Genomic DNA, 27,029 nt, shown 5'->3' with positions numbered 1-27,029 from the left:
CAGGAAGTTCCTCCAAGCCACATATTCATCATTTTCATGTAGGAAGAACTGAACCTTCAGAGATCTGACGCCTAAAACTTCACCTGCGTTCACACACCTGAGCTTAAAGCAGGTGAGGAGATTATTAAACAATATTATTCTACACCTGAGACTTTATACATGATTCATTAAGCATCACTAAAAGACGGGTTTTCGGCTGATTTTAGTGTCACTGCGGTGTGGGTTCTGCAGTGCAGGAGATGTGGTAGAGAACAGAGATGTCGATGATCTGGAGAAAACTGGAAGAAGAACAATTGCAGTGCAAGTTTTTTTTTAGAAATGACGAGAAAAAGGACCTGGTTTATCGTGAAGATCTGGTCTTATTTTCCTCGAACAGCACACATCTGAAGCTTTACTCCATTTACCTCCAGAACTGAGAGGAATGAAGGAACTAAAGCCGTCATCAGATTTGCATCTCCAACACTACTTCTAACACGCTTTGCATTCCTGATGTCCCATCACTGCTGTGTCAGATTAGTGAGTAGCAGAGGAAGTGACGCGTGATGCAAGGGAAAACTGTTCCCGAGAGGTGAGAACACCCCGGACGAGCGACAGGGCAGATCTGTCCACCTCACACGGCCAAATCCTGAACATCTTACACACTGACAGCCGTTTATACACAGACTATCACAAGGTTTATTAATGTATTATAAACACATGCTTTAAATAAAGTGTATGTGATCTGTGGGAGGGTTTGTAGAGTCCTGGGGTGGTTTCACTTCAGCAGTGGGGGGCAACACACACACACACACACACAGGGACTTTCCATGGTCACTCATGTGAGAGGCCTTTGAGGGCTGAAATGTGAAACCCCTTTGTACCGTGAACGCGCCTCAGCCATTACACCCACAAACGAGCGTCTCACCACACCAAAACACACACACACACACACACACACACACACACACTGCATGCACAATGTCCACAACTTGTACAGAAATGTCAGCATGTGCTGATGTGAAGGTTTTACCATGACAGGAATTTAATGGTGTATTTTTATATTATTTTATAACAAATTATAAGATTAAGTTTCCTGCAGAAAAATTCTCAAAATGTTCTGTCTTTAAAATGAGATGTTTACTTATTTATGTTTGTTTGTTTGTTTATTTAAAGACCTAAAAGATGACTCTAGGAGCTGCGGCTGCCTCACCGGTATAACTGCAGTGATTGTGAACATCAGTGCTGTAGGTATTGAGTAAAGAGTCTGGAATAACAACACGGTGCACGTCATCTCAGGACTGATTATAAATAAAGAGGACGTGTGTAAGGAGACTGGAGTGGAAAAGGCTTGCACAAAAACATAAATAACCCTCGTGTTCCTGCCACAGAGGGAATTTCAGTGGAGACGTGTGATACTGTGTGTTGACTATCTCCTAAATCTGGCTGGTGTGTATGCAGGCTAAAGTGAGCCTCACACACACACACACACACAGACATATGCACACGAGAGTGTGTGTGTGTCCTGGAAAGCCCCTAACTCACATCTAAATGTGGCAGTAGGCAGTAAGTCTGCAGCCTGCGCTTTATTTACATCTGCAGTCTGAGTGCCTGGGAAAGCAGCAGCACCAACACCAAGAACATTTCAAGTGAAAATAATAAAACATACTGAAATTAATACATATTCATACCTTTTAACATGCTAAACTGCTGCCTGTACACTTTCAGTATGTTAGCTACATTAGCATGTGATGCAGTAAATTCATCTCAGCTCCATGTTTCACTTTCATCAGTCACTTTAAGAGGTGGAAACTCTCATGCTGTGAATGATGGAACCATGGGACTGACTTGTCTGAGACTGACACACACACACACACACGTCCAGAGTAAGGACAATGACAGGGCTGTGCTGACAGACTTCACCTCACTGTCCAGCTGAGAGGGACATGCTGCCGTGATGGATCATGAAGATGAGCATGTGAAGTGTTTCCATCATCAACTGGAACACACTGGAGTATTTTATCTTCATCTTTTAAATTCTTGTTTCACTTCAGAGCAGTGAGTGAGTGAGCAGATCCACACAAAAGAGCGACGTGAACACACACACACACACACACACACACACACACACACACACACGTGATGTCACTGCCACCTGCTGGTCAGTGCTGTGAATGTCAACCTAACACACACACACACACACACACACAGGACTGGTGTGATGAAAGTGTTTCCCTGAAAGTGTTAAAACCTGAGGCAATATTTATATCGTATCAGTGATACTAATCCCTACACACTGATCTGTTAATCATCCTGTACTATTCTAATACCCAGGCTGATCCCATACTCATCAAGTACTCATCCTGATCCTGCACTCATCCCGTACCGATCCTGTACTGATCTTGCACTCTTCCCATACTGATCCTGTACTTATCCAGCACTCTTCCTATACCGATCCCGTACTGATCCCACACTCATCCCGTACCGATCCCGTACTGATCCCACACTCATCCCGTACCGATCCCGTACTGATCCCACACTCATCCTATACCGATCCCATACTGATCCCACACTCATCCTGTACCGATCCCGTACTGATCCCACACTCATCCTATACCGATCCCATACTGATCCCACACTCATCCTGTACCGATCCCGTACTGATCCCACACTCATCCTGTACCGATCCCGTACTGATCCCGCACTCGTCCTGTACCGATCCTGTACTGATCTCGCACTCTTCCCATACTGATCCTGTACTGATCCTGCACTCGTCCTGTACTTATCCAGCACTCTTCCTATACCGATCCCGTACTGATCCCACACTCATCCTGTACCGATCCTGTACTGATCCCACACTCATCCCGTACCGATCCTGTACTGATCTCGCACTCTTCCCATACCGATCCTGTACTGATCCCACACTCATGCTGTACTGATCCTGCACGGATCCAGCACTCTTCCCATACCGATCCTGTACTGATCCCGCACTCTTCCCATACCGATCCCGTACTGATCCCACACTCATCCCATACCGATCCTGTACACATCCTGTACTGATCCCATACTCACCCTGTACTCATATTACTGTTCTTCTCCAACAAAGTTCAGAGACTGTTCACAGAGACTGACCCTCCATTGTCCGGTCCATGCTGCACATCTCCTGCCGGCTGACCTCCCGTGTGTGTTGTGCTGGAGTGTGTGTGCAGTGAGTGTGTTTGGATTGAGACACATAAACAGAAGTGAAGCGAACCTCAGGTGTGGTCTTGTTGAAGATGTCCTGACCCTCGATCACATCCTCCATCACTCTGTGTTTTAGCTGAGCGTATTCCTCCTCTGTCAGCTGGATGGACTCCAGTTCTGTCCCACAGCTCCGACACACTCCTCTGTCCAACAACACAAACACACTCTTCTGGACTGTAAAGTATTTACATTATTCTGATGTTCTGTCTCGCTGTGTTTTCAGTGATATCATACTGGTCTTAGTAGATATGATGTTTATCTAATTTGGGACTGAGATCAGAGCTGCAGTACAGAGTAAAGGTTTAGACAGCAGTAGTGTAAAGAGATGAGATGGATTTACACACCGGGGATCTACTGAAGTATACGTCCCTCTCCAGGTCTCACCTGGTAAACTGTAACGGGATAAAACACAGATCATCATCATCTTCAGATCATCTATTTCGATTACAGCAAAACACTCTGTTAAAGTGTGGAGGATGTGAAGAGGTTCTGGTGTGATGCTACAGAAATCTGACACAGTTGTACAGTTAGCTTTGTGCTACACAAGTGTGTGTGTGTGTGTGTGTGTGTAAATTGGTGAGTTACAGACGTTGCTGTGGTCCACTGTAACAAATCATTTTTCGTCACAGCAAATTTCCTTGATCATCATCATCATCGTCATCTCAGGTCAAGGCACCAGCTTGTGAGGGAGTGACACAGGGACAGAAGGTGATGAATTAATGAAACCATTCCATCCCTAATGAGGCGTTTTCTTACCTTTCAAACCACACTTTAATGCTCCTGACCAGCTTCTCCTCCGGATAAATCTGGTTTTCTCTCATGTAGCTCAGGATGGCCAGGAGTTCATCTGTGTGTGCACTCTGACTCACACCACTTTCGAATAAACAGCACCATGTCTCCTGAGTGGGCGTCAGTCCCTGATCTATCAGCTCGCTGTACAGATGCCATGCCGTCTCACGGTCACCATGGAGAACAGCCCCACTCACGGCATCACCATAATTCCTGGATGACGGTGTGATGAGCTTCTTAATGTCCACCAGAATGGTCAAAGCTTCGGTCCAGCGCTCGGTCTGACTCAGACCTTTCACAAACAGACTGTACGCTCCCGTGTCCAGAGTCTTAAAGCAGCTCTTCATAATGTCGTAGACGTCTGAAACCTCTGAGTGATGGCCACCAGAAACACAAAGCGTCAGATACCTCAGCAGCAGTTCGTACGGCAGGGTTCCATTTTCGACAGCGACGTAGTTGAGTAGAGATTTAGCGACGTTGAGGTCAGCCTCAGCGGCCAGCATTCCCTCCATCATCCTCAGCTCAAAGCGCTCAGGCCTGGACGAGCCGATTTTCAGATCTCTCCATTCCGAAACGCTCAGAGCCCGAGCGGGAATCTCAGATATAAACGCTGCACGGCCTTTCGACGAACCCGTGCTGACCTGATCCTGACCCGATCCCGATTTCCTCTTTAAAATATCAGCGGTTCTCCTGGCATTGCCGGCTGCAAACACTGACTTCGGGAATGAATCTCTCTCTCTCTGACTGAAGTCTCTCTGCTTGGTGCCATGAAACTCTGACGGTTTTCTGTTCCCTCTGGTACAGTAGGGGTGACCATTCAGCTGGTTAATCTTTAGTGGCGAACGGTGGTGATAAAGAGGGCGCCTAAGTAGGGGGCACAGATGCTTGAGACACATCCTCGAATTTGTTATAATAAAGGATCCCATTGCAAACTGCTCCGTCTGCTGATTTGACAGAACAGTAAAAACACAATTACAAAAAATAACGTTTAGCTTATTTTTATGTTCAATGAGTTGACAGTTGACTTTAAATCACATGGTGAAGAGCTCATAATAAGTGCTATCCATCTACTTTATTTATCTAGCCATAATAAACCTGACGTCACTCAACACGCATTACTGTCACTCTCATTAAAAATAAAGCAATAACACAAAAAAGAAATTTAAACTAGAGACCTAACCATAAAACGAATCTTCTTCTTGTCTTCCTTTACTTCAACAGAGTTCACTTACATTAAAACAACCTGAATATAAAAGAAACGTGATAAATACCTCAACTCCTCATGTAGGTATCACTAGCAAAGCAGCGACAGGCGTGACATCACAGCATCGCGACGAGTCCTGTCATTATTGTGCGACGGACGCGGAAATGTAAACAGTCGGTTAAACCGTATGAATATTTCTGAAAGGGAAAATAAACCTTCTGTATTTTTTTAAATTATCGGAATCTTTTTAGAAATTAGAACATTGCAGAAATGGCAAGCGACAAAACTGAACACTGGAAAGATATTCTGAAAAGAAGACTAGACTCCGTCCAATCTGGTGTGATAGCTTACTTATTTAATAAGCTAGCATGCTAACGGAGTTTCCATTCATGATTAGCATTACAGCTAATCATCAGCTGAATATCAGCAGGCAGAAAGACAGAGGAAATGTTATAAAATATGTTATAAAAATGGTTAAGGCTGGAAAAATGTCCTCAACAGCATTAAAGAGAAATAAGAGAATGAGATGAATGATAGTTCTATCTACTGTAATGGAGTGTAATGTCCAGGAGTCTGTGTGTTTCAGGGCTTTAGAAACTCTTTACAGAGAAGAAACACTCAGATGTCTTTGTTTTCCAGACCGCAGGAGTGAAGAAGAGAAGAAAGCCGAGGAGACGGAGCTCTTCACTAAGTTTTATACTGAATGGAAGGGAGGAGGGAGTAAAGACGGGACTTTTAAACACATCCCACGCTTCTACTACAGAGTGAGGGCCATTCTCACTGCGTAACACTGCAGATTACTCCTGATGGTGATCCAGGGCCGGGGTTTTCAAAAGCATCGTAACACAAATGATCACAGATGGGACAGACAGAGCTGCATCTTCAGTTTTAATCCTCAGTATTTACTTTATCGCTATGTTTGAATACTTTGTGTGAACGATTTTTAATGGATTTTTTCCACCTACAGTTCTCTGCTTTTCTCCAACTAATTTTTTTTAATAATGATAAATGTTTGTTTCTAAATTTTTTTAATTACATTTCTGTTTCTATTACTTTATACTGAATGCTCTGTTATCTGTGGTTGATGCACATTAACGGTCATTATGTCTCTGCAGCTTCCTGCAGAAGATGAAGTGCTGCTACAGAAACTGCGAGAGGAGTCGAGAGCCGTGTTTCTACAGAGGAAAAGCCGCGAGCTTCTCGACAACGAAGAGTTACAGGTCAGAAAGTCTTCTGTAAATGCTGCTCCTGTACAAATGCATGTGTTTCAGCAGAAGCTCTGAGTTGTTTCTTATGTTCGTGTGTCTGGTTTTGTCCTGCGTGTTACATGTAATGTTATATTTCTGTGCTCATGTGTGTTTTTTTTTCTCCTACAGAACCTGTGGTTTCTCCTCGATAAGCATCAGGTGCCTCCTACGAGCGGTGACGAAGCTATGATCAGCTACGAGAGCTTCCTGAAGGTCGGAGAGAAAGCAGGAGAAAAGTGCAAGTAGGTGGAGAGAAGAAATGGAAGCTGTGTTTAATGTCTGCTGTGTTTTAATATGACTCTTATCTTCATATTAATAAGACTCTTCCTCTTCTTCAGACTGTTCTTCACTGCCAGAGTGTATGCCAAGCTGCTCCATAACGACCCATACGGACGCATCTCCATCATGCAGTTCTTTAATTACGTCATGAGAAAAGGTGAGAGATATAATCAGGTGTGTGTGTGTGTGTGAGATCTGGACACACAGACGTGAAGGTTGTAGGTGTAGTGTAATGTGGATGCAGGTTAATGTCTGACCTCTGCTCTCCTCTTGTGTGTTTGTGCTCAGTGTGGCTTCACCAGACGAGGATCGGGCTGAGTCTGTACGACGTGGCAGGACAGGGATTTCTCCGTGAGTCTGTGAGTATCTCACACGTGTACACGTTTACAGTGTGTATCCCAGAGCCGTGAATCTCGACACACCTGCTGAGGTTTCTTCATGCTTGTGAACGCTGCAGAATCTTTCAAAAGAAAATCATGTTCCTTCATTCCTAATAAAGAAAAACCCAATTGAGCTTTCAGTGAAGTTAAAACGAGGAAACGCCTAATTACTGACACAATAAACAATTTTACTCACCTGGTTTTTCCATGTGTGTGTGTGTGAATCTGATCACACACACACACAGCTTGTACAGCTCAGTATACACCGATCAGCCATAACATTAAGACCACCTGCCTAATATTGTGTTGCTCCCCCTTTTGCTGCCAAAACAGCCCTGACCCGTTGAGACATGGACTCCACTAGATCCCTGAAGGTGTGCTGTGGGATCTGGCACCAAGATGTTAGCAGCAGATCTTTGTAAGTTGTGAGGTGAAGCTTCCATGGGTCCCACCTCTCAACTTACAGGACACAAATTTTAAACTTTTGATAGAAACTGACCACTGCAGACCGGGAACACCCCACAAGAGCTGCAGTTTTGGAGATGCTCTGATCCAGTGGTCTAGCCATCACAATTTGGCCCTTTTGGTCAAACTCACTCAAATCCTTACACTTGTCCATTTTTCCTGCTTCTAACATCAACTTTGAGGACAAAATGTTCACTTGCTGCCTAATATATCCCACCCACTAACAGGTGCCATGATGAAGTGAATAAGACTGAGTATCTCCTCATCTGGCTCTGGTCATAATGTTATGACTGACCGGTGTGTATAAACTGACAGCCACAGTTAGCTTCTCGTCCATCTTCCACAACAGTGTGACTGACGGGGTGTCCCTGTTAAAAAGTTTTCTATTGGTTAACGAAGAGCCGTTTGCTGAAGTGTGTGTGTGTGTGTGTGTGTAAGCAGCAGATTGGCAGCTGGTGTTATTGTGTTCTTTGTGTTTAGGATTTGGAGAACTACATCCTGGAGCTGATCCCCACTCTGCCTCAGCTGGATGGTTTAGAGAAATCCTTCTACTCTTTTTACGTCTGTACCGCCGTGCGCAAGTTCTTCTTCTTCCTCGATCCTCTTCGCACGGGTTCGTCTGTCTGCTGCAGTGTTTAATGCGCTTGATCCAGTCTCTCATTCACTCACCACGTTCACTGAATAAAGCCTGACTTCTTTTATTAAAGAGTAGTTAAGTGGTCATGTTTATTTTTTAAAAATGTTTTCAGGTAAAATTAAAATTCAGGACATCCTGGCTTGCAGTTTTCTGGATGACCTGCTTGAGGTAATGAAGATTGATTCAAAGTGTGTGTAAAATTATTATTAGTTATGAATTTTTAATAATTCATGTGTATTAATCTGCAGCTCCGAGATGAGGAACTGTCCAAAGAGAGTCAGGAGTCCAACTGGTTCTCCGCTCCGTCTGCCCTGCGTGTTTATGGTAAAATTTTTTTTAAAAAGTTCATTTGTTTAGAAAAATTATCAAAGCACTGTTTACTATTTCTGTTTTTAAAGATTGTGTCTAATTGTGTGTGTGTGTGTGTGTAGGTCAGTACCTGAACCTAGATAAGGATCATAACGGGATGCTGAGTAAAGAGGAACTGTCTCGCTACGGCACAGGAACATTAACCAGCGTCTTCCTGGACCGTGTTTATCAGGAGTGTCTCACCTATGATGGGGAAATGGTACACACACACACACACACACACTTATAGTGTGTATCACCACTCTTACTGTGTGCTTACAGTTTCTACTGTGTTTGATTTGTATTAGAAACTAGTTTTGATTTTTTTGCTCTGCATGTATTGTAACTGTAATTGTGTGTGTGTGTTTGTTTCAGGACTATAAGACATACCTGGACTTTGTCCTCGCTCTGGAGAACAGAAAGGAGCCGGCAGCGCTGCAATACATCTTCAAGCTCCTGGACATTGAGAACAGGGGCTTCCTCAACGTCTTTACTCTCAACTACTTCTTCAGGGTCAGAAAGAGATTTGAGTTTAATTCATTTTAATTAATTAATTACAGAGAGGAAACATGCTTTGCTTTCCTCTCTATTCTATTGTAAAGCCCTGCAGCTCTAAGGCTGTGTCCCAAACACCAGCATTTACTAGACAAAGAGTTCTTAGTAGAAGTCATTATAACACTGTAATTGCTGTGGTGTGTGTGTGTGTGTGTGTGTGTGTGTGTGTGTGTGTGTGTGTGTGTGTAGGCTATTCAGGAGCAGATGAAAATTCATGGTCAGGAGCCCGTGTCTTTTCAGGATGTCAAGGTATGTGACCTTTGACCACATTGCTTGACCGATTCATCATCTAACCAATTTCTCTCAAGCTGATAAAGCCACGAGGAAACGGAGTGTACGGGTCACTGAGTGTGTGTTACACAGTACTGCTGCAGCCTGGGTTTAATGTCTGAGCTGTGTGTGTGTGTAGGACGAGATCTTCGACATGGTGAAGCCCAGAGATCCGTATAAGATCACGCTGCAGGATCTGGTGAACAGCGGTCAGGGCGACACAGTCACCAGCATCCTCATCGACCTCAACGGCTTCTGGACCTACGAGAACAGAGAGGTTCTGGTCACCACCGAGGAGAGCAGCGCCATCGACCTAGACGACACGTGACCACAACACACACAGAGATGCCTAGGTGTAGTGTCCGAGTCTCTAGGTTTCACCAGTACTAGTGTCAATGCTGGAATTATTGGCACCCTCACTACTGTGTGTGTGTTAGATATGTTTTTTTCATGTTATATACCCATCTTTACTAAGGATAATAATTCTAGAGGAAGGTGTAAACAATTAACTTTAGTTAATTTTTAAATGAAAGATTTATTACTCAGGATGTTTCAATAGTTTATTAAAGTGAGTCACATTATGTACAGTTTTATTTAAACAAGTTTATCGTGAGTGAGTGAGAGAAAGAGAGAGAGATGTAAAGGAACTGTACAGAAATAAATGATACAGTTTTTCAAAGTTGTGATTGATGTAAACAGATTAAAGCAATTTCCTCATTTTTACATCTGTTTACATCACACACACACACACACACACACACACACACCTGTCAGAGAAGGAAATGATCTCATCAGGTAACGGTCAGTTGATCAGAATGACTGCAGGGTGAGAGCATATGCTAAGAGTCCAGCCCACTCATGACATCACAGACTTCACTTCATCACAAGATAACATCAGACTCACGACATTAAATTAACATCATCTAAACATCACCTAAAAAAAATAATCAAATAAATATAAAGTGAAAAATGTAATCTGTGAGATCAAACTCAATCTTCACACGATGAAACCTTCTGAATTAAAACAAAGATTCAGCGGTTTGATGATGGTCAGTTGATGGTCAGTTTGCACTAAACTGTGCCTCCTCTCTGCTTTTATTGGTTAATGTGAACGTTTCTGTAACCCTGTACGATTTGATTGGTCAGTGTGAATCTACTGGAAACACTTCTGACCGTCACAGAAGATAGAGCCATAGAGACTTATCCTTCAACTCCATGTTTAAATATAAGATTGAATATTCTTCCTACAGAAAATGATCAGTAACATGAGAGACTGCAGCTTCTGGAGCAGTGAAGGACACTGAGTGAGAAACAGATCACAGAAAGGGTTGATCTCTGTGAGACATCACATCACTTAGAAGCAGGAGTGGGGAAAAAAGTCAAGAGACAATCATGTGAGGTGGATCTCAGGAGGATCTCAGGTGCCTGTAGACAGGGTGCTGATGTTAAACGACACCTCATACTTTTTATCTGATTATAGTTATGTTTAAATCTGTGGAAGCTCCATTAAACAGCTGAGTTCCTGTCATCACTTACACTATATTGCCAAAAGTTTTGGGACATCTGTCTTCACCTGCACATGAATGTAATATGGAGTTGCCCCGCCCTTTGCAGCTATAACAGCTTCAACTCTTCTGGGAAGGCTTTCCACAAGGTTTAGGAGTGTGTTTATGGGAATTTTTCACCATTCCTCTAGAAGCACATTTGTGAGGTCAGACACTGATGTTGGACGAGAAGGTCTGTCTCACAGTCTCCACTCTAATTCATCCCAAAGGTGTTCTATGGGGTTGAGGTCAGGACTCTGTGCAGGACAGTCAAGTTCCTCCACACCAAAGTCGCTCATCCATGTCTTTATGGACCTTGCTTTGGTCACTGGTGTACAGTCATGGAAGAGGAAGGGGTCATCCCCAAACTGTTCCCACAAAGAGCATGAAATTGTCCAAAATGTCTTGGTATGAAGCTGAAGCATTAAGAGTTCCTTTCACTGGAACTAAGGGGCCGAGCCCAACCCCTGAAAAACAACACCTGAACTCAATGATCTGGAGGGGTGTCCCAATACTTTTGGCAATATAGTGTATGTTTTAACAGCTGTAAACAGTGGTTCCCTCACCAGACTCTCTCTCAGATTCTCTCTGTTCATGTTAATAAGACATAACTGTCTCAGCTCGTCATGTTACTGAGAAACCACACAGAAGTGAATGGGATCAGCAGTGAGGAGACGTGATGTTTGTGTTCTGATCAGATGATTAGACACAGGTGTGTAGCGTCTCGTCTTACTCCACCACTCAGAAGTGTAAAATCACAACACACACAGTTGTTAATGCACTTAGCGTGTATATATATGACCACACACACACACACACACACACACACAGCTGTAGATATGAACGGGTCAGGAGTGCACTCAGTTGGAATTGTTTCCTTGGTTAAATATATTATTATATAAAGGAAGGAATCAGTGATGTCACTCGGTCCACAGAGAGAGATTGATGTGGAGAAAAGGCACTTGATCACGAGGATGACTCTTGTTCCACTTCGAAGCTCATGTTGACGAAGGAACTCGTCCCTTCAGGCTGCTCCACAGTCGGGTTCTGATCTTTATCACGCTGCTGATTGTCGAAACGCCGCTGAGCTTCTTCAGAAAGACGGTCTTCCTCTGCTGCCTCTTCCTCCTGAGGACATGAAGCCCACATCACTTAGGTCTACACGATTTCGAAAACGTTGTAGGCTCTGTTTAAATGTGCACACACACACACAGTACCTCTTTCTTCATCCTGTAGTACTCATCGATTGCATACTGATACTTGGGTGTGGTGATGCCTAGCATTGATGCCAACTTCTCTCCCAGATAATCACACACTGAACACACACAGATTTCACATGTACACAATCTGGAGATCCGTGCTGATTACAGTAGAAATGTTTATGTGTAATATGTGGAAATAACTGAAAGCGTGCTCCTGGCTGTGCAGTGAGCTGCTGGTGGTGCTGGTGCTGGTACCTGAAATGGTGTTGGTGGCCATTCTCCACATGTGGAACCAGAAATATGGACCCCATGTCAATTTCGACTAGAAACACAGAGACATGGTGAGCTCATAGATCTTAGAGAGAAAACACACACACACACACACACACACACACACACGCACCGTGTCGATGGTGCTCATGGCAGTCTGTTTGCGCTGCTCCTCTTCCTCTTCCTCCTCCTCTTCCTCGTCGGTGCTGAACTCCTCCATAGTCTCACCACTGGCAAAGTAAATGGTTCTGCGTGGAACCTTCTGCTTCCTTGCTGAGTCACTGAGCTCCACGCTCTCAAAGTCCTTCACTACACTGGAGCTCTGGAACATTAGAGGCTCTTATTATTATTATTATTATTATTATTATTATTATTATTATAGGAATATGTGATGGTGAAAAAGAAACAGCTAGTTTTATACATTTTCAGTTCTACAATGTTTTTATGAATGTTACAGTTCTGGTTCTAGACACTTCAATCCATCTGGTTTTCTGGGTATTTTCACGATGATAGTGATGTATAAAACACCGGTTTGTGTATCTTTTGTACAAATTCAGTTACAGGAAGTGTGGGGAGATGTTAAATCTATCAGTCTGTTCTAAACAATCTAAGATTTTTCATAAAGCACATAGCAGGCAGAGCGAATGAATTCCTTCCTGAATCTAGAGCAGGAGACGTCTATCCTCTCTCCCGCTCGTGTCTGTGTTCTGAGGTTTCAGCAGAATTTTAGGATGATAATCATGAAGTCATGACTTTGTGTTCAATATGATCTGGGAAGCCTTTCTAGTACAGATCATTCTTTTTTTCACTTTTCTCTTGATACTAAAGTCTTCACAGTCTTTCTCACAAACCTGGTTTGCTCCGTCACATCAATCAACATGACCATGATCAGAAGCAGAAAGTCTGACTGCCGTCACAAGCAACAATCACAACTAAACTGAGACATTGTTCTGTGAACTTTTCCCTCGTTGTGCTGCAGGGTTCAAAAGTTTGCGCACTCACTGCACACAGAGGAGCAGAGCCAATCATCTGGAGATCCTGAACCCTGAGACTGAGGAGGCTCGAGAACATACACCAATCAGGCATAACATTATGACCAGTGCCAGGTGCCGTGAATAAGACTGAGTATCTCCTCATCATGGCCCCTGTTAGTGGGGGGGATATATTAGACAGCAGGTGAACATTTTGTCCTCAAAGTTGATGTTAGAAGCAGGAAAAATGGACAAGTGTAAGGATTTGAGCGAGTTTGATGAAGGGACAAATTGTGATGGCTAGACCACTGGATCAGAGCATCTCCAAAACTGCAGCTCTTATGGGGTGTTCCCGGTCTGCAGTGGTCAGTATCTATCAAAAGTGGTTCAAGGAAGGAACAGTGGTGAACCGGAGACAGGGTCATGGGCGGTCAAGGCTCACTGATGCACGTGGGGAGAGAAGGCTGGACCGTGTGATCCGATCCAACAGACGAGCTACTGTTGCTCAAATTGCTGAAGAAGTTAATGCTGGTTCTGATAGAAAGGGGTCAGAATACACAGTGCAGGACGGGTTAGCAAAAGGGGGACAGACACGATATTAGGCAGTTGGTTATAATGTTATGGCTGGTCAGTGTAAATCATCAGAGGTTTGAGGAGATCTGTGTGAAAATGTTCCAGGAGAATTACAGAGGGTTTATAATGCGGTCATCAGCCCTGGACAGCAGGGCGGGACTCTACAGTAAGAACAAACTGAATGTGGGCTTTTAGCTTTAAACTGAAGTGGAAAGTGACCTCAGTCTCCATCCCAGGACTCGTTTATAAACCGGTTTATAGTGTTTACACTCCGTATTTACACAAAGAAACAGTTCTATTCTGCACGATGACAAACAGAAATGTGTCCTGTTTCACTATAGGAGTACAACATAATGCATTTACATTTCATCAATAAATAAGGAGCTACACCTACAACAGAACATGAAGAAATAAGAACCTCGGGGTTTTTACACTTTAATTAAAAACATTTAATAACAAACAGATGCGCGTGGGTCGATTAGTTTCAGGCTAACTTCCTTAGCAACAGCTAACGAACCGAATTACTTCTACTTTACACACCAAAACCACACGCTGTGAATAAAACCAAGCTAAACAGATTTTTAAAACGAAATCGCATGATTTATAACAGTCCACCTACTTTCTCAGGTTCCATAGTTTGTCCCAGAGACACGTTAGTGTTTGTAAGATACAGTGACAGATCCGCCATTTTCCTTCTTTCTTTTCTTTTTTTTTTTGTTTTGATGCTCAACTTGACGCTTTATTATTTTTTTCCCCACCCGTTTTTCCCCGCCAACTTCCGCCATCTTTTTCTTCTTCGTTGGTTTTTAAATCCATCCATTTAAATCTTCAGCACCCTCTTTCGATCCTTGTGGAAACTGATGGGATGTAAAGGTTAGAATTATTTTCACTTATTATTAAAAATAAATAGAAGACAATCATTTTGATCCCACTACAGTTTGCTCAATTTTACACACACGTACGTGTTTGTCAGTCTTAGGAGAACTATTGTTTCCTATATATTATATCCTTTAGGTTTTTTTTTATTTGCAACAGGATACTATCAAATATCCCAAACTCTGGCTTCAGGATATATTATTGATTATGATTTTTCATTCTGGTGTTTCTTGAACTGAGATGCTTTCCTAGAAAATAATTCAGTGCATGTACAAATCAGTGTTTAATCGTTGGAGCTGACGGTTATTTTCTGTTCTCCCTGTGTAGTCTTTTACCCCCTGTTTAGTGCGCTTTATGTCCAATATAAACCCCCTGGGGTTCAGCCAGGAGGAAGAGTGCGCTGTCTGTAAGATCGAACCGCTTTCACACTCTGCTGAATCACATTGAGACTTAGCGACCCCTAGTGGTCTATTATAAAATAGCAAAAACAGCACCAATCCGGACTCTACCGTTTATAAAGAAAGGGGTTCCGTACACAAACGACAAAAACAATACATTATCATAAACCCGATGTGTCATACCTTTAAATGTGTGTATATAAGAACTATGTTGTCCATGTGTGTTTATAAAGGAGAACAGCTATAGAACATGACTGTGTGTGATGCGTGCACCCCTATAAGAACAGACAGATGGTATGTACCCGGTAGTGTTGAAAGCGGAGCAGCTCGGGGGTGTTTGTTGTTGTCGGGGGAATTTTTGTCTGGTGGTAAATTTCCTTCTCCCCGCCGCCCCCGGTGTAACGGTTAGATAAAGGTTTCGGTTTCCCCCGCCTTTATTGTTGTTATTTTGGTAGTGAAGCGGTCGTTTATTTCCTCTCCTCGTCACACCGCCATGGCTCTGCGCGGCAGTGTCGGGGCCTCGGCGTTACCCAGCGAGCTCATCGTGCACATCTTCTCCTTCCTGTCGGACCGGGACAAGCTGCGGGCCTCGGCCGTGTGCACGCGCTGGAGGGAGTGTCTCTTCTACCCCGCGCTGTGGAGCGAGCTCAAACTGCGATTCGGTAGCGGGATCGGAACCGGACCTAGAGCGGGGCAGGGATCGGGATCAGGATCAGGATCCAGACCGGAGGAGGAGGAGGACACCCCGAGGCTCGAGTTCCTCATGCGGCGGTTCGGCTCGTTCGTGCGCGAGCTGCACCTGGAGTTCGGCCCACTGGACGCGTGCGGAGGAGAACCGCAGAGTCACGAGCGCTGGAGAACCGCGACACTCACCTACCTGCAGCACGTGCTGTGTGTGTTCAGCAACCTGAGGAACAACAGGTACATTCCCAAATAAACAACAACAATGATGATGTTTTCATTAATAACAACAAAAATACATTTTATTCATGTATAAAAATGGCAGAATAGAGAGAAATAAATAATTAAAAATTGAAAAAATGAATAAATAATAGGTCAGAATATTTACGTAATAATAATGTGAGAATGAAAGTTGTGGTTGTTAACTGAGGAGGTATTCTGTGTGTGTGTGTGTGTGTGTGTGTGTGTGTGTGTGTGATTTAATTTGCAGTTGGTTAACAGATGAGTTTGATGAAAGTGTGTAAGGAGAGTTGCACAGTTGTATTTACTGTATTTACATTTTTTGAGGAGTTCCATACGGCCGCTTTAATATCCGGTCTCCGTGTGTGTGTGTGTGTGTGTGATTGCTTCATTTAACCTCAGACTGATTAAAGAGGATTAAACACCAGACTTTAGTTTTTTTGTGAAACCTGTGTTTGTCTGAGCGAGACTCCAACATTAAACCACATCTTAAAGTGAATTATCGTTAAGGAGGAACTTCATGTCTTTGTAGCACATCATCTTCATCATGAAGAACAGTGTTACTGTACACTGAAAAACAAATCACACAGTAAAACCTGCTGCTTGGGTAATGATGTATTTTATTCAGGAGTGGTCATGAACATGGAGTGATAAGATAAATCTTTATTCGTCCCACAGTGGGGACATTCCCACTTTAAAGTAGCAAAGTAGAAAAAATGTGCAAATATGAAACAGAAAAATAAGGAATCTACATAAATACAGAAGAAAAAATAAATGATGCGGATGGGGCGTGGCTCAGTGTTTACTGCAGTGTTTAATCTCATTCTGTTAAACAGTTGACCTGGTCACCTCGTCCACTCGGTCACACACACCATCTAACTCTCTCTGAATCCTGAAACAGCGCTCTGTTTATCCGGTCACTACCTGATGATGTCATCAGTGTGCGCCGCTGCTGGAACCTTCCCTCCAGGCCAGACCATTTAAAATCTCGAAAATACTTGTTTTGTATTTCGAGGCAGTTGTGCTGGAGTGATGGAGATACTTCTGTCTGATCCGTGATGTCTGATTATCCATCCAATGGGAATAGGAAATGGACTTCAAAATATCATCATCATCAGACTCTATCAGAGTTTAGAGTTTCTTCAGACGTGTTAGCGTGCAGTGTTGTGGAGACGTCCTGTCCTGTCCTGTCCTGTCCTGTCCTGTCCTGTCCTGTCCTGTCCTGTCCTGTCCTGTCCTGTCCTGTCCTGTCCTGTCCTGTCCTGTCCTGTCCTGTGGCCTCAGTGTGATGTTATAAAGCTCAGCAGCTCTTTAAACACACTTCTGGATTTTACTGTTTGTGAAAAGCTCCGAGTTTCATTATTACACACCGCTGCTGCCCACAGTCAGGGCTACTCCTGTTCTCCCACACAAAAGGCCACGGTGTGTGTATGGGTGTGTGTATGGGTGTGTGTATGGGTGTGTGTGTGTCTCAGGAATAGTACGTTCCTAATGGTCAGTGTGACCTGACCCACATCAGCACAGTCCTGTGGTAGTTGAGGGAATCTGACCCAAGTGTTATGTTGCAGGAACCTGCAGAAGCTCAGTGTGTATGGAGACACCTTCGTCCTTCAGGATGTTGTTCTGCAGGACGGCTCTTACCTCAACCAGGTGGACCGAGGAGGCAAGAAAATCAAAGAGTACGTCTGGTTCACTCACCATGATAACAACAGCTCTGTGACACTACACTACACTACACTACACTACACTACACTACACTACACTACAGAACACTACACAACCCTACACTACACAACACTACACTACACTACACAACACTACACTACACAACCCTACACTACACAACCCTACACTACACTATACTACACAACACTACACTACACTACACAACCCTACACAACACTATACTACACAACACTACACTACACTATACTACAGAACCCTACACTACACTATACTACACAACACTACACTACACTACAGAACACCACACTACACTACACAACACAACCCTACACTACACAACCCTACACTATACTACACAACACTACACTACACTATACTACACAACACTACACAACCCTACACTACACAACCCTACACAACACTATACTACAGAACACTACACTACACTATACTACACAACCCTACACTACACAACCCTACACTACACTACACAACACTACACTACACTATACTACAGAACACTACACTACACTATACTACAGAACACTACACTACACTACACTACACAACCCTACACTACACTACACAACACTACACTACACTATACTACAGAACACTACACTACACTATACTACAGAACACTACACTACACTACAGAACACTACACTACACTATACTACAGAACACTACACTACACTACAGAACACTACACAACACTACACTACACTACACTACAGAACACTACACTACACTATACTACACTACACTACACTACACTACAGAACACTACACAACACTACACTACACTACACAACCCTACACTACACTACACAACCCTACACTACACTACACAACACTACACTACACTATACTATACAACCCTACACTACACAACACTACACTACACTATACTACACAACACTACACTACACTACACTACCCTACACTACACTACACTACACAACCCTACACTACACTACACTACCCTACACAACCCTACACTACACAACCCTACACTACACTACACAACCCTACACTACACTACACTACCCTACACAACCCTACACTACACAACCCTACACTACACAACCCTACACTACACAACCCTACACTACACTACACTACAGAACACTACACTACACTATACTACAGAACACTACACTACAGAACACTACACTACACTACACTACAGAACACTACACTACACTATACTACAGAACACTACACTACACAACCCTACACTACACTACACTACAGAACACTACACTACACTACACTACAGAACACTACACTACACTATACTACAGAACACTACACTACACAACCCTACACTACACTACACTACCCTACACAACCCTACACTACACAACCCTACACTACACTACACTACACAACCCTACACTACACTACACAACCCTACACTACACAACCTTACACTACACTACACTACACTACCCTACACTACACTACCCTACACTACACTACCCTACACAACCCTACACTACACAACCCTACACTACACTACACAACCCTACACAACACTATACTACAGAACACTACACTATACTACACAACACTACACTACACTACACTACCCTACACAACCCTACACTACACAACCCTACACTACACTACACAACCCTACACTACACAACCTTACACTACACTACACTACCCTACACTACACTACACTACCCTACACTACACTACCCTACACAACCCTACACTACACAACCCTACACTACACTACACAACCCTACACAACACTATACTACAGTATACTACACAACACTACACTATACTACACAACACTACCCTACACTACACTACCCTACACAACCCTACACTACACAACCCTACACTACACTACACAACCCTACACAACACTATACTACACTACACTACACAACCCTACACTACACTATACTACACAACCCTACACTACACTACACAACCCTACACAACACTACACTACCCTACACTACACTACCCTACACAACCCTACACTACACAACCCTACACTACACTACACAACCCTACACAACACTATACTACAGAACACTACCCTACACAACCCTACACTACACAACCCTACACTACACTACACAACACTACACTACACTATACTACACAACCCTACACTACACTACACAACCCTACACAACCCTACACTACACTACCCTACACAACCCTACACTACACTATACTACACAACACTACACTACACTATACTACACAACACTACACTATACTACACAACACTACACTACACTACACAACCCTACACTACACTACACTACACAACCCTACACTACACTACACAACCCTACACTACACTACACAACCGTACACTACACTACACTATACTACACTACACAACACTACCCTACACTACCCTACACTACACTACACAACACTACACTACACTATACTACACAACACAACACTACACTATACTACACAACACAACACTACACTATACTACAGAACACTACACTACCCTACACTACACAGCCCTACACAACACAACCCTACACTACACTACCCTACACCACACTACACAACCCTACACTACACCACACTACCCTACACCACACTACACAATACAACCCTACACAACCCTACTCTACACAGCCCTACACAACCCTACACAGCCCTACACTACACAACCCTACACAGCCCTACACAACCCTACACAGCCCTACACTACACACTACACAGCCCTACACTACACAACCCTACACTACACTACACAACCCTACACTACACAGCCCTACACAACACTACACAGCCCTACACAACACAGCAGGAACTCTTTTGCTATTTCTAGAAACTTCATGTCTTTATTTTCTGACCTGAGGACCCAGTGCTGGTGTGAAACCTGCTGAAGTTCTCCTGTAGCTCTGAGCCAGTGGCGCACACTGATGACATCACTTAACAACAGCGAGGTGCTTTTAATGTGGAATTTCACATGAAACCTCTCTCTCTCTCTCTCTCTCTCCCCCCTCCCCCAGGATCCAGCAGCTGTTTGAGGACTTCCTGTCCAACAGTAGACAGTTGAAGTGGCTCTCGTGCTCCTTCATGCCGGGTGTACTGACCCCACGCTCTCTGTCCTCGTTGTCTAATCTGAGCGCTGAGACTCTGCAGCACCTGAGTCTCCTGGACCACCAGACGTCCAGCCTCTTGCCGTCCTCAGAGCTGCAGTGTCTCTCCAACCTACGCTCGCTCTCCATCGACTACTGCGACTTCTCCTCCTCCATGTGCCAGCTGTTAGCTGACACCAACCGAGCGCCGCTGTCACGTTTATCTCTGCTGCTCAACGGCGCCTCCCTGGAGGCCCGCTCTCTGGACAGCACCGCGGCCGATTCAGACCTGAAGGCCCTGACGAGGAGAAACGCGGACCTGCGAGTGTTCCTGATGGCGCTGGACGTGTCTGACGAGGTGCTGGAGATCGTCCTGAAGCCCAGCCTGCCTCTCGAACGGATCCACGTGGACTGTTACGTCGCGCCGCTCAGCGACGCCGTCCTCGAACGCGTCTCGCTGCAGTACCATAAAACGCTCACACACTTCGTCCTGACCAGAGACGACGGGCGGTTCCCCGACCTGAGCGGAAACAGAAATGAGGATCCGCTGGTGCTGCTGGCGTGGAGATGTGTTCATCTCTCTGTGCTCGTCATCCACGGTGAACACACCTCTCAGCTTTCTCCAATCACGTCCACACTTTATCTTCTAGTGTACCGTCCCACAGCGTCGCTGAGTGCTGGACTCTGATTGGTCACTTGGTGGTGTTGAGTAGAAGTCTGGAGTAAATCAGAAATCCTTTTAGGGGAATATTCTAAATAAGATTCTGAATCTCTGTGTACCATTTTTACACATCAGAAATATCTGACCTCCGTTTCTTCACCTCTCCCTCAGGTTACACGGTGTGGTCTCACAACCTGGTGGCCATCTCTCGGCTGCGTGGCTCCAGTCTGCGCGTGCTGGATGTTTCGGAGGAGAGCATCGACTTCGACCCGGACCAGGCGTTGTTCTCTAAGGGCGACCCGGTGCAGACGCTGGTGAAGGAGGTGTCTCAGGGTCTGGGCCGCGCCTGGCACCCGTCCATCGCCACGGAGAACAGCGCCATCGTCAACGACCCTACGCTGCACTTCCACCGCGAGATGCAGAGCTTCAGCGAGAACGTCTAGATTCTCTCTCTCTCTCTCTCTCTCTCTTTTCCTTTCTTTTTTTCCTAATGTGTGTTAATGCTACGTGTGTTGTTTTTTTCTGCTGATCACATGCCCACTGTGAGCTCAAGCTCATTTACATTCTCACACACACACACATATATATTAATTATAATACACACACATTTATGTAGTGTGTGTGTGTGTGTGAATGTACGAGCTACACTTCAGTGGTCTCATACTACACCTCTTTATTATTTCCTGAGTCAGCTCTGTTCTTCTGTTCCTCCTCTGTGAGGCAGAAGAAGTGTCACATTTTCTTTCTTTTTGCTTTGCTGCTTTTCCTTCTGGATTTTCTCTGTTTCTTCTCCTCGCAGTGCGATGTAACGCTCTGTATTTGTACGTAACGCCAGTTACATTTATTTCCTTTTATTTCCTGTGTGAATGAATCCTCTGTGTTGGTATGTGTCGTGTTTAACCAGTATTATTAGCGCTATATATTTATATCGCTCTATATATATCCAGCTTACGGATAGTCGCCTATAAGTTTAGTAGCTCGCTGATGAGTGGACGCTGGAGAGGGGCTTTATTATTATTATTATTATTATTATTATTATTATTTTTAAAAACTGCTTCGTTCCTAAAATCTGGATCTGGAGTTACCTCAGACTATCAGCTCCATCACGATCAGGCGAGACGAGTCTTCCAGCTGAGTGCGAGAAGCTGAGAGATGATTGGCTGGATCCTGGCAGCCTCCCACTTTGTTCATCACTTCCTGTTGGCTAGATTCCTCAGTGACGATGATGACGATGATGGTGTGTTTTTTTTTTTGTTTTTGTTTTTTTTAAGCATACATTTTGGCTTCACAAAGAGTCCTTTAGCACACAATCAGGACTCTCGCTCTGTCTCAGGTAGGAGATTGGAGATGATGATGATGATGATGATGGTTTGGTTACTTTGAAGGTTTTCAGTTGTTCTGGTCAGTTTGTTTTTAATTTGGTTCTTCTCCTGAGGTCTCAGGTCACAGGATCTCAGGATCTGGATGCTTTTCCTCTTTGGGCTGAGTTGTGTGATGTTTGCGCTCTTCCAGACCACACACGCTGTTTGCTTTTTGTTTTGTTTTTGGGATTTATATTTTATGGGGTTTTTCCTCTCTGCTGTTTTGAAGCACATTCAGGAGAACTGGAAACAGGAAAGCCGCCTGCTCAGTGTTCAGTTCAGACCCCAGCCTTCCTAAAAGGTGCACTTTTTCAAACTCAATTTGAGAGAAAGGTCTGGTCTGGAGTCGTGAGTGACAGCAGGACGTGTTTCAGTGCTTCCTCTTGACTTTCGCTGGTCGCGTGCTGACCTCTCCCCATCTCGCCTTGTGTCTTTATCCTCGGCTGAGAAGGACACGGAGCCTGAATGAGGCTGAATGGTGTTTTACCGTCCCGATCGTGCTGCCAAAAAAACCTGGAGATAACGATATTGTGAGCGAAATATCATGATACATCGTATAATCGTATAATCAGCAGCACGTGCCTAGATGCAGGAAAAACCTGTTTTTATATTTTGTTGTAATCTCAAGGGTGTAGGGCAGAGTATCAGCCAAAATAAGGTGAATCCCACAGTGAGCTGTGTGTGTGTGTGTGTGTGTGCGCGCGTACATGAGAAGGAGGAACCGTTTTAAAACCCTGCATGCTGATTAGCGTGTTTACCTGAGAGTCAGCTTTCTATTTTAGTATCATACCAAAAACCCAGAGAAGTCTTCTATATTTGTACATATTATTTTTCCTGGATGTTAATTTCTGCTGGTGTGAGTCGGAGGGAGAAGAACGCTGAAGCGCTGAGGCGTCTGCGCCGTGCCTAAATCCAGACTAGCTTTCACGCTCGTGTTTGTGAGTAATGTGTTACTGACATAGCGTATTCAAAACATCTGTGGTGTGTGTGTGTGTGTGTGTGTGTGAGAATGTGTGAATGGGTGTCAGAGCAGGAGGCATGAACCACTTTTTCTCAGCGGTGAACAGGAAGTGGCCGTTCTCAGGGTGCGTGTGGGTGAAAAGCGCAGGTTCAGCTCAGGCCTCTTTATTCATCGCGACACGGTGAGGATCGTTGGTGCGAATCATTCATCCCGAAAAGGACAGGGCGCAGTCCTCGTGCTGATTGGATGATCTGGAGTGTGTAGATTGCAGGTCTGTGTGGTGGTGATGTCCTGAGCAGACGGTTGAGATTGTTGTATATCTGCTGGAGTGAAATGCTGAGAGGAGAACCTGTCCTGACGTATCGTGCTTCAGTTTATCGCCACCTGATGACGCAGGAAAAAGAAAAAAAGCGAGTCGCTGGAATTTCATTTTGTCAGCTGCCAAAGATCTCGGAGCCACCCCGGCTCGGTCCCGGACCTCTTTCCCGCCGCTCCGGGGCTCGGGTCGAGGCGTGTTGCGGTTCCGCAGCTGTGCTGTGGCCTCGTTATTATTCCGGGTTACCACCAGTATAGATCTCTCGTATATAAATGCACCTGTTTTCACTGTGAAGAGCGAATGTACTTTAACCCGAGGTCCTTCTATCAGACCTGCTATAAGCTGCTATGAGACGTGTAAGGAACATTCCACTGGGGAGTCGAGAAAACACGGCCAAATGTCTGCGTGAAATACAGATATACCTTTCTTTTTTCTTTACTTTTTTATTTCCTTTTTGTTTTTTTCCCTTGATTTGGATCTGAGGGTCAGCAGGCAGCTGAGATTAACCTTTACAGAAAGGCTGCCTCGGTTTGGCTAGGTGCAGGACATTTCTTTTCTTCTTAGGGCAGTTACTGGATCTTTTTTCCCGTCAGTGGCTTGGGCGCGTATTGACCTCGCGCCGGCCGGCGAGACGAGAAGGCTAAGGCCCGGGGAGACCGACCCCTCCGTAAAGGCTCTTGGCCGGTTTAGCGTTCCGGCCGCATCAGAACAAACTATGCAAGTGGAACCGTGTACGTCCCGTACGATGCAGACGATCCGGTGGCTCTTAACCTCTTTTCTTTCTGTCACTTAAACGGAAAGGTCACTCGCAATTACACTTGGCCTTATTCTTCTTCTTCTTCTTCTTCTTCTTCTTCTTCTTCTCTTTATTATTATTAATATTATGACTCTTATTATTGTTTTAAGATCTCGATTCTTCGGAAGCCGACTCCGTTCCGTGGGTTCAGACGTGGTCTCTGTGAGACTGGCCAGCAGGCCCCAGTTATTAATATGTGGTACGAATGTTGTGCATTTGTTTAAAATCAGGATAGTCTGCAATAACGCAGTGGCCATCAGCGGGGCGTGTGCAGTGTGACCACCGCGCTGCGCTGCTTCTAAACGTCATGGCGAAGTCGAATCACACCTTACAGCGCGGATAGGTGTCGGGCGTGTGCGGCGTTGCACTTTATATCGCAATCTTCATTACTGCCATCTACAACAGAACACTTTTTTCTCTCTCTCAAGCGTTAAACTGAAGGGGTGGAGCTTAAGTTCGATCTGATCACGTACGCCGCCATGTTACATCACGAGCTTCTGTTTCCTTTTCCTCGGGTTCGGCTAGAGTGTAGTGCACAATTCTAACTTTTATGGCACACTACAGTAACATGTTTTCTAGCAAGCCGATAATGACTAGCTATGTTGACTAGCTAGAGTTATCGGTCACGTCGTGTAGTTACAGTCTGTAGATTACGCTAACACACTACGTCAGGTCGGACGAACACAAAGCACTCGATCGGTAAGCTCCGCCCTCGTTGACTGAAACATTGGCACAGTGAGGTTTTAATCTCTCATTTTGAACGTTGCGATATAACGCTAACAGCCACGCCCAGGCTCATGGGTATATATACATATATATATATATATACGTGACGTGTACCTCAATGCCACATCTGATATAAATGTGTGCGTCCGGGTTCTGTTTATGAACATGGAGAACGTTTATAAGCGTTGTTTTGTTTTTGCAAAAAAAAAACTTGAGAATAACTGGTTGTACCATCTCTTAAAGAAGTGTAATATTCGGGCAGGTGTGTTGCGTCTGCTCTTTTGTCTCCAGTGAGCACATAGCGTTGATTTTATAATGTACATCTCTAAACAGGAAGTCCTCTGGCACACGGGGTGAACATGCCAGGCAGGGAGAGATTTTAATCATTTACAGAAAGAGATCTGAGATCTGTTTCAGCATAAAACGAAGGAAAAAAACTACCATCCAAACAAAGCCTAACTGACGTGTTGGATAAAAACCAGCATGATTGTTGATTTGAATCAATGTGGAATGAATGCAATTTCTTTTAATCGATAAATAAAAGTGATTAAGAAAGAAACACGCCTCTGCTGTCGTGATTTAATATTCTGATATCAACATTTGATCCCATAACCTCAAGAAGAGCTTTCTTTAAACCAACATTCTCCAGCATTAAACACTGAACTTTTATCAGAAACACTCTTTAGATCCTAACCCTGTAGAAATAGAATTTTCTTCTTATTTACAGTTTCTAATAGAAAGATTTTAAAGTGACTGAATTAACGAAATGACATAATCCCCGCCCACTGGCGAAAAAGAGCCAATCAAGTTTAAAGTGAAGTTACTATTTTATCCCTAATGGGAATCCGAGGAAGAAACCTTGAGAGGAACCAGGCTCAGAAGGTAACCTCATCCTCCTTTGGGTGACACTGGACAGTAAATAATGTAAATGTTGGTAATGTCCTCTCTGCAACAGCAACCAAGAGCTCTTGAACGCATAGGTCAGTGTAGTTTCTGAGGTCATTAGCACTAATTCCTTCCTGCTGAAAGCTGACCGATGCAACGGCAGGTCAGAACCTGTCCACAGCAGTCCCCTGGGTCACAGGCTGTCCACTCAGATCTATCCACAGCAGCAGTGACCACCATCAAGTTGCTCAGTGGTTTAATCATTATGTTTTTAGCTCTCAGTGAGCTTTCTTTTTATAGAAGATTGTAGGTGCTGATCATTTATCAGCTTATACATGCCCAAAAACCTGTACAAGAACTGACCTTAAAGAAGCCCAGTGGAATAAAAGTGACTCCGGCAGTTTAC

The 27,029-nt window shown here is 44.2% G+C and overlaps 4 protein-coding genes across 7 annotated transcripts in view; 2 read left to right on the top strand and 2 right to left on the bottom strand.

Annotated features, from left to right (window-relative positions):
• prorp (protein only RNase P catalytic subunit) overlaps positions 1-5,419 on the bottom strand; it is a 26,482-nt gene extending 21,063 nt beyond the window's left edge. The window contains exons 1-4 of one of the 3 annotated variants that reach the window (XM_058399571.1): positions 5,280-5,419; positions 3,976-4,952; positions 3,564-3,611; positions 3,230-3,362 (exon numbers count right to left, since the gene is read on the bottom strand). In XM_058399571.1, coding sequence (XP_058255554.1) covers positions 3,230-3,362; positions 3,564-3,611; positions 3,976-4,934 — 1,140 coding nt within the window. In that variant the 5' untranslated portion in view covers positions 4,935-4,952; positions 5,280-5,419. Of the gene's footprint in view, positions 1-3,229; positions 3,363-3,563; positions 3,612-3,975; positions 4,953-5,188; positions 5,210-5,279 lie in introns of those variants that run through there. The other 2 variants (XM_058399572.1, XM_058399570.1) reach the window with 2 other exon arrangements.
• ppp2r3c (protein phosphatase 2, regulatory subunit B'', gamma) lies at positions 5,408-10,116 on the top strand. Of its 2 annotated transcripts, XM_058399576.1 has the most exons (13): positions 5,408-5,549; positions 5,852-5,976; positions 6,328-6,432; positions 6,589-6,701; positions 6,798-6,895; positions 7,027-7,097; positions 8,064-8,196; positions 8,333-8,388; positions 8,469-8,544; positions 8,652-8,788; positions 8,944-9,081; positions 9,313-9,372; positions 9,533-10,116. In XM_058399576.1, the coding sequence occupies exons 1-13, from the start codon at positions 5,483-5,485 to the stop codon at positions 9,719-9,721; spliced, it is 1,368 nt and encodes a 455-aa protein (XP_058255559.1). In that variant the 5' UTR covers positions 5,408-5,482; the 3' UTR covers positions 9,722-10,116. The 2 variants fall into 2 exon arrangements, with proteins under 2 accessions (XP_058255559.1, XP_058255557.1); XM_058399574.1 differs by lacking the exon at positions 5,408-5,549 and having other exon boundaries at positions 5,580-5,976.
• Positions 9,940-14,726, bottom strand: fam177a1 (family with sequence similarity 177 member A1). The gene is made up of 5 exons (XM_058399577.1): positions 14,573-14,726; positions 12,543-12,731; positions 12,395-12,461; positions 12,155-12,252; positions 9,940-12,065 (listed from the first exon to the last, which is right to left on the bottom strand). Exons 1-5 carry the CDS (start codon positions 14,639-14,641, stop codon positions 11,904-11,906), a joined length of 585 nt encoding a protein of 194 aa, XP_058255560.1. The 5' UTR covers positions 14,642-14,726; the 3' UTR covers positions 9,940-11,903.
• Positions 14,727-15,515: 789 nt separating this feature from the next.
• LOC131359596 (F-box only protein 33) lies at positions 15,516-25,983 on the top strand. The gene is made up of 4 exons (XM_058399573.1): positions 15,516-16,148; positions 17,717-17,827; positions 20,849-21,516; positions 21,750-25,983. Exons 1-4 carry the CDS (start codon positions 15,721-15,723, stop codon positions 22,019-22,021), a joined length of 1,479 nt encoding a protein of 492 aa, XP_058255556.1. The 5' UTR covers positions 15,516-15,720; the 3' UTR covers positions 22,022-25,983.
• Positions 25,984-27,029: the final 1,046 nt, after the last annotated feature.

Source organism: Hemibagrus wyckioides, linkage group LG09, assembly GCF_019097595.1.
Source record: "Hemibagrus wyckioides isolate EC202008001 linkage group LG09, SWU_Hwy_1.0, whole genome shotgun sequence".
Taxonomy (NCBI): domain Eukaryota; kingdom Metazoa; phylum Chordata; class Actinopteri; order Siluriformes; family Bagridae; genus Hemibagrus; species Hemibagrus wyckioides.
The sequence above is the reverse complement of the archived record's forward strand: the minus strand, read 5'-3'. Positions and strand labels throughout refer to the sequence as shown.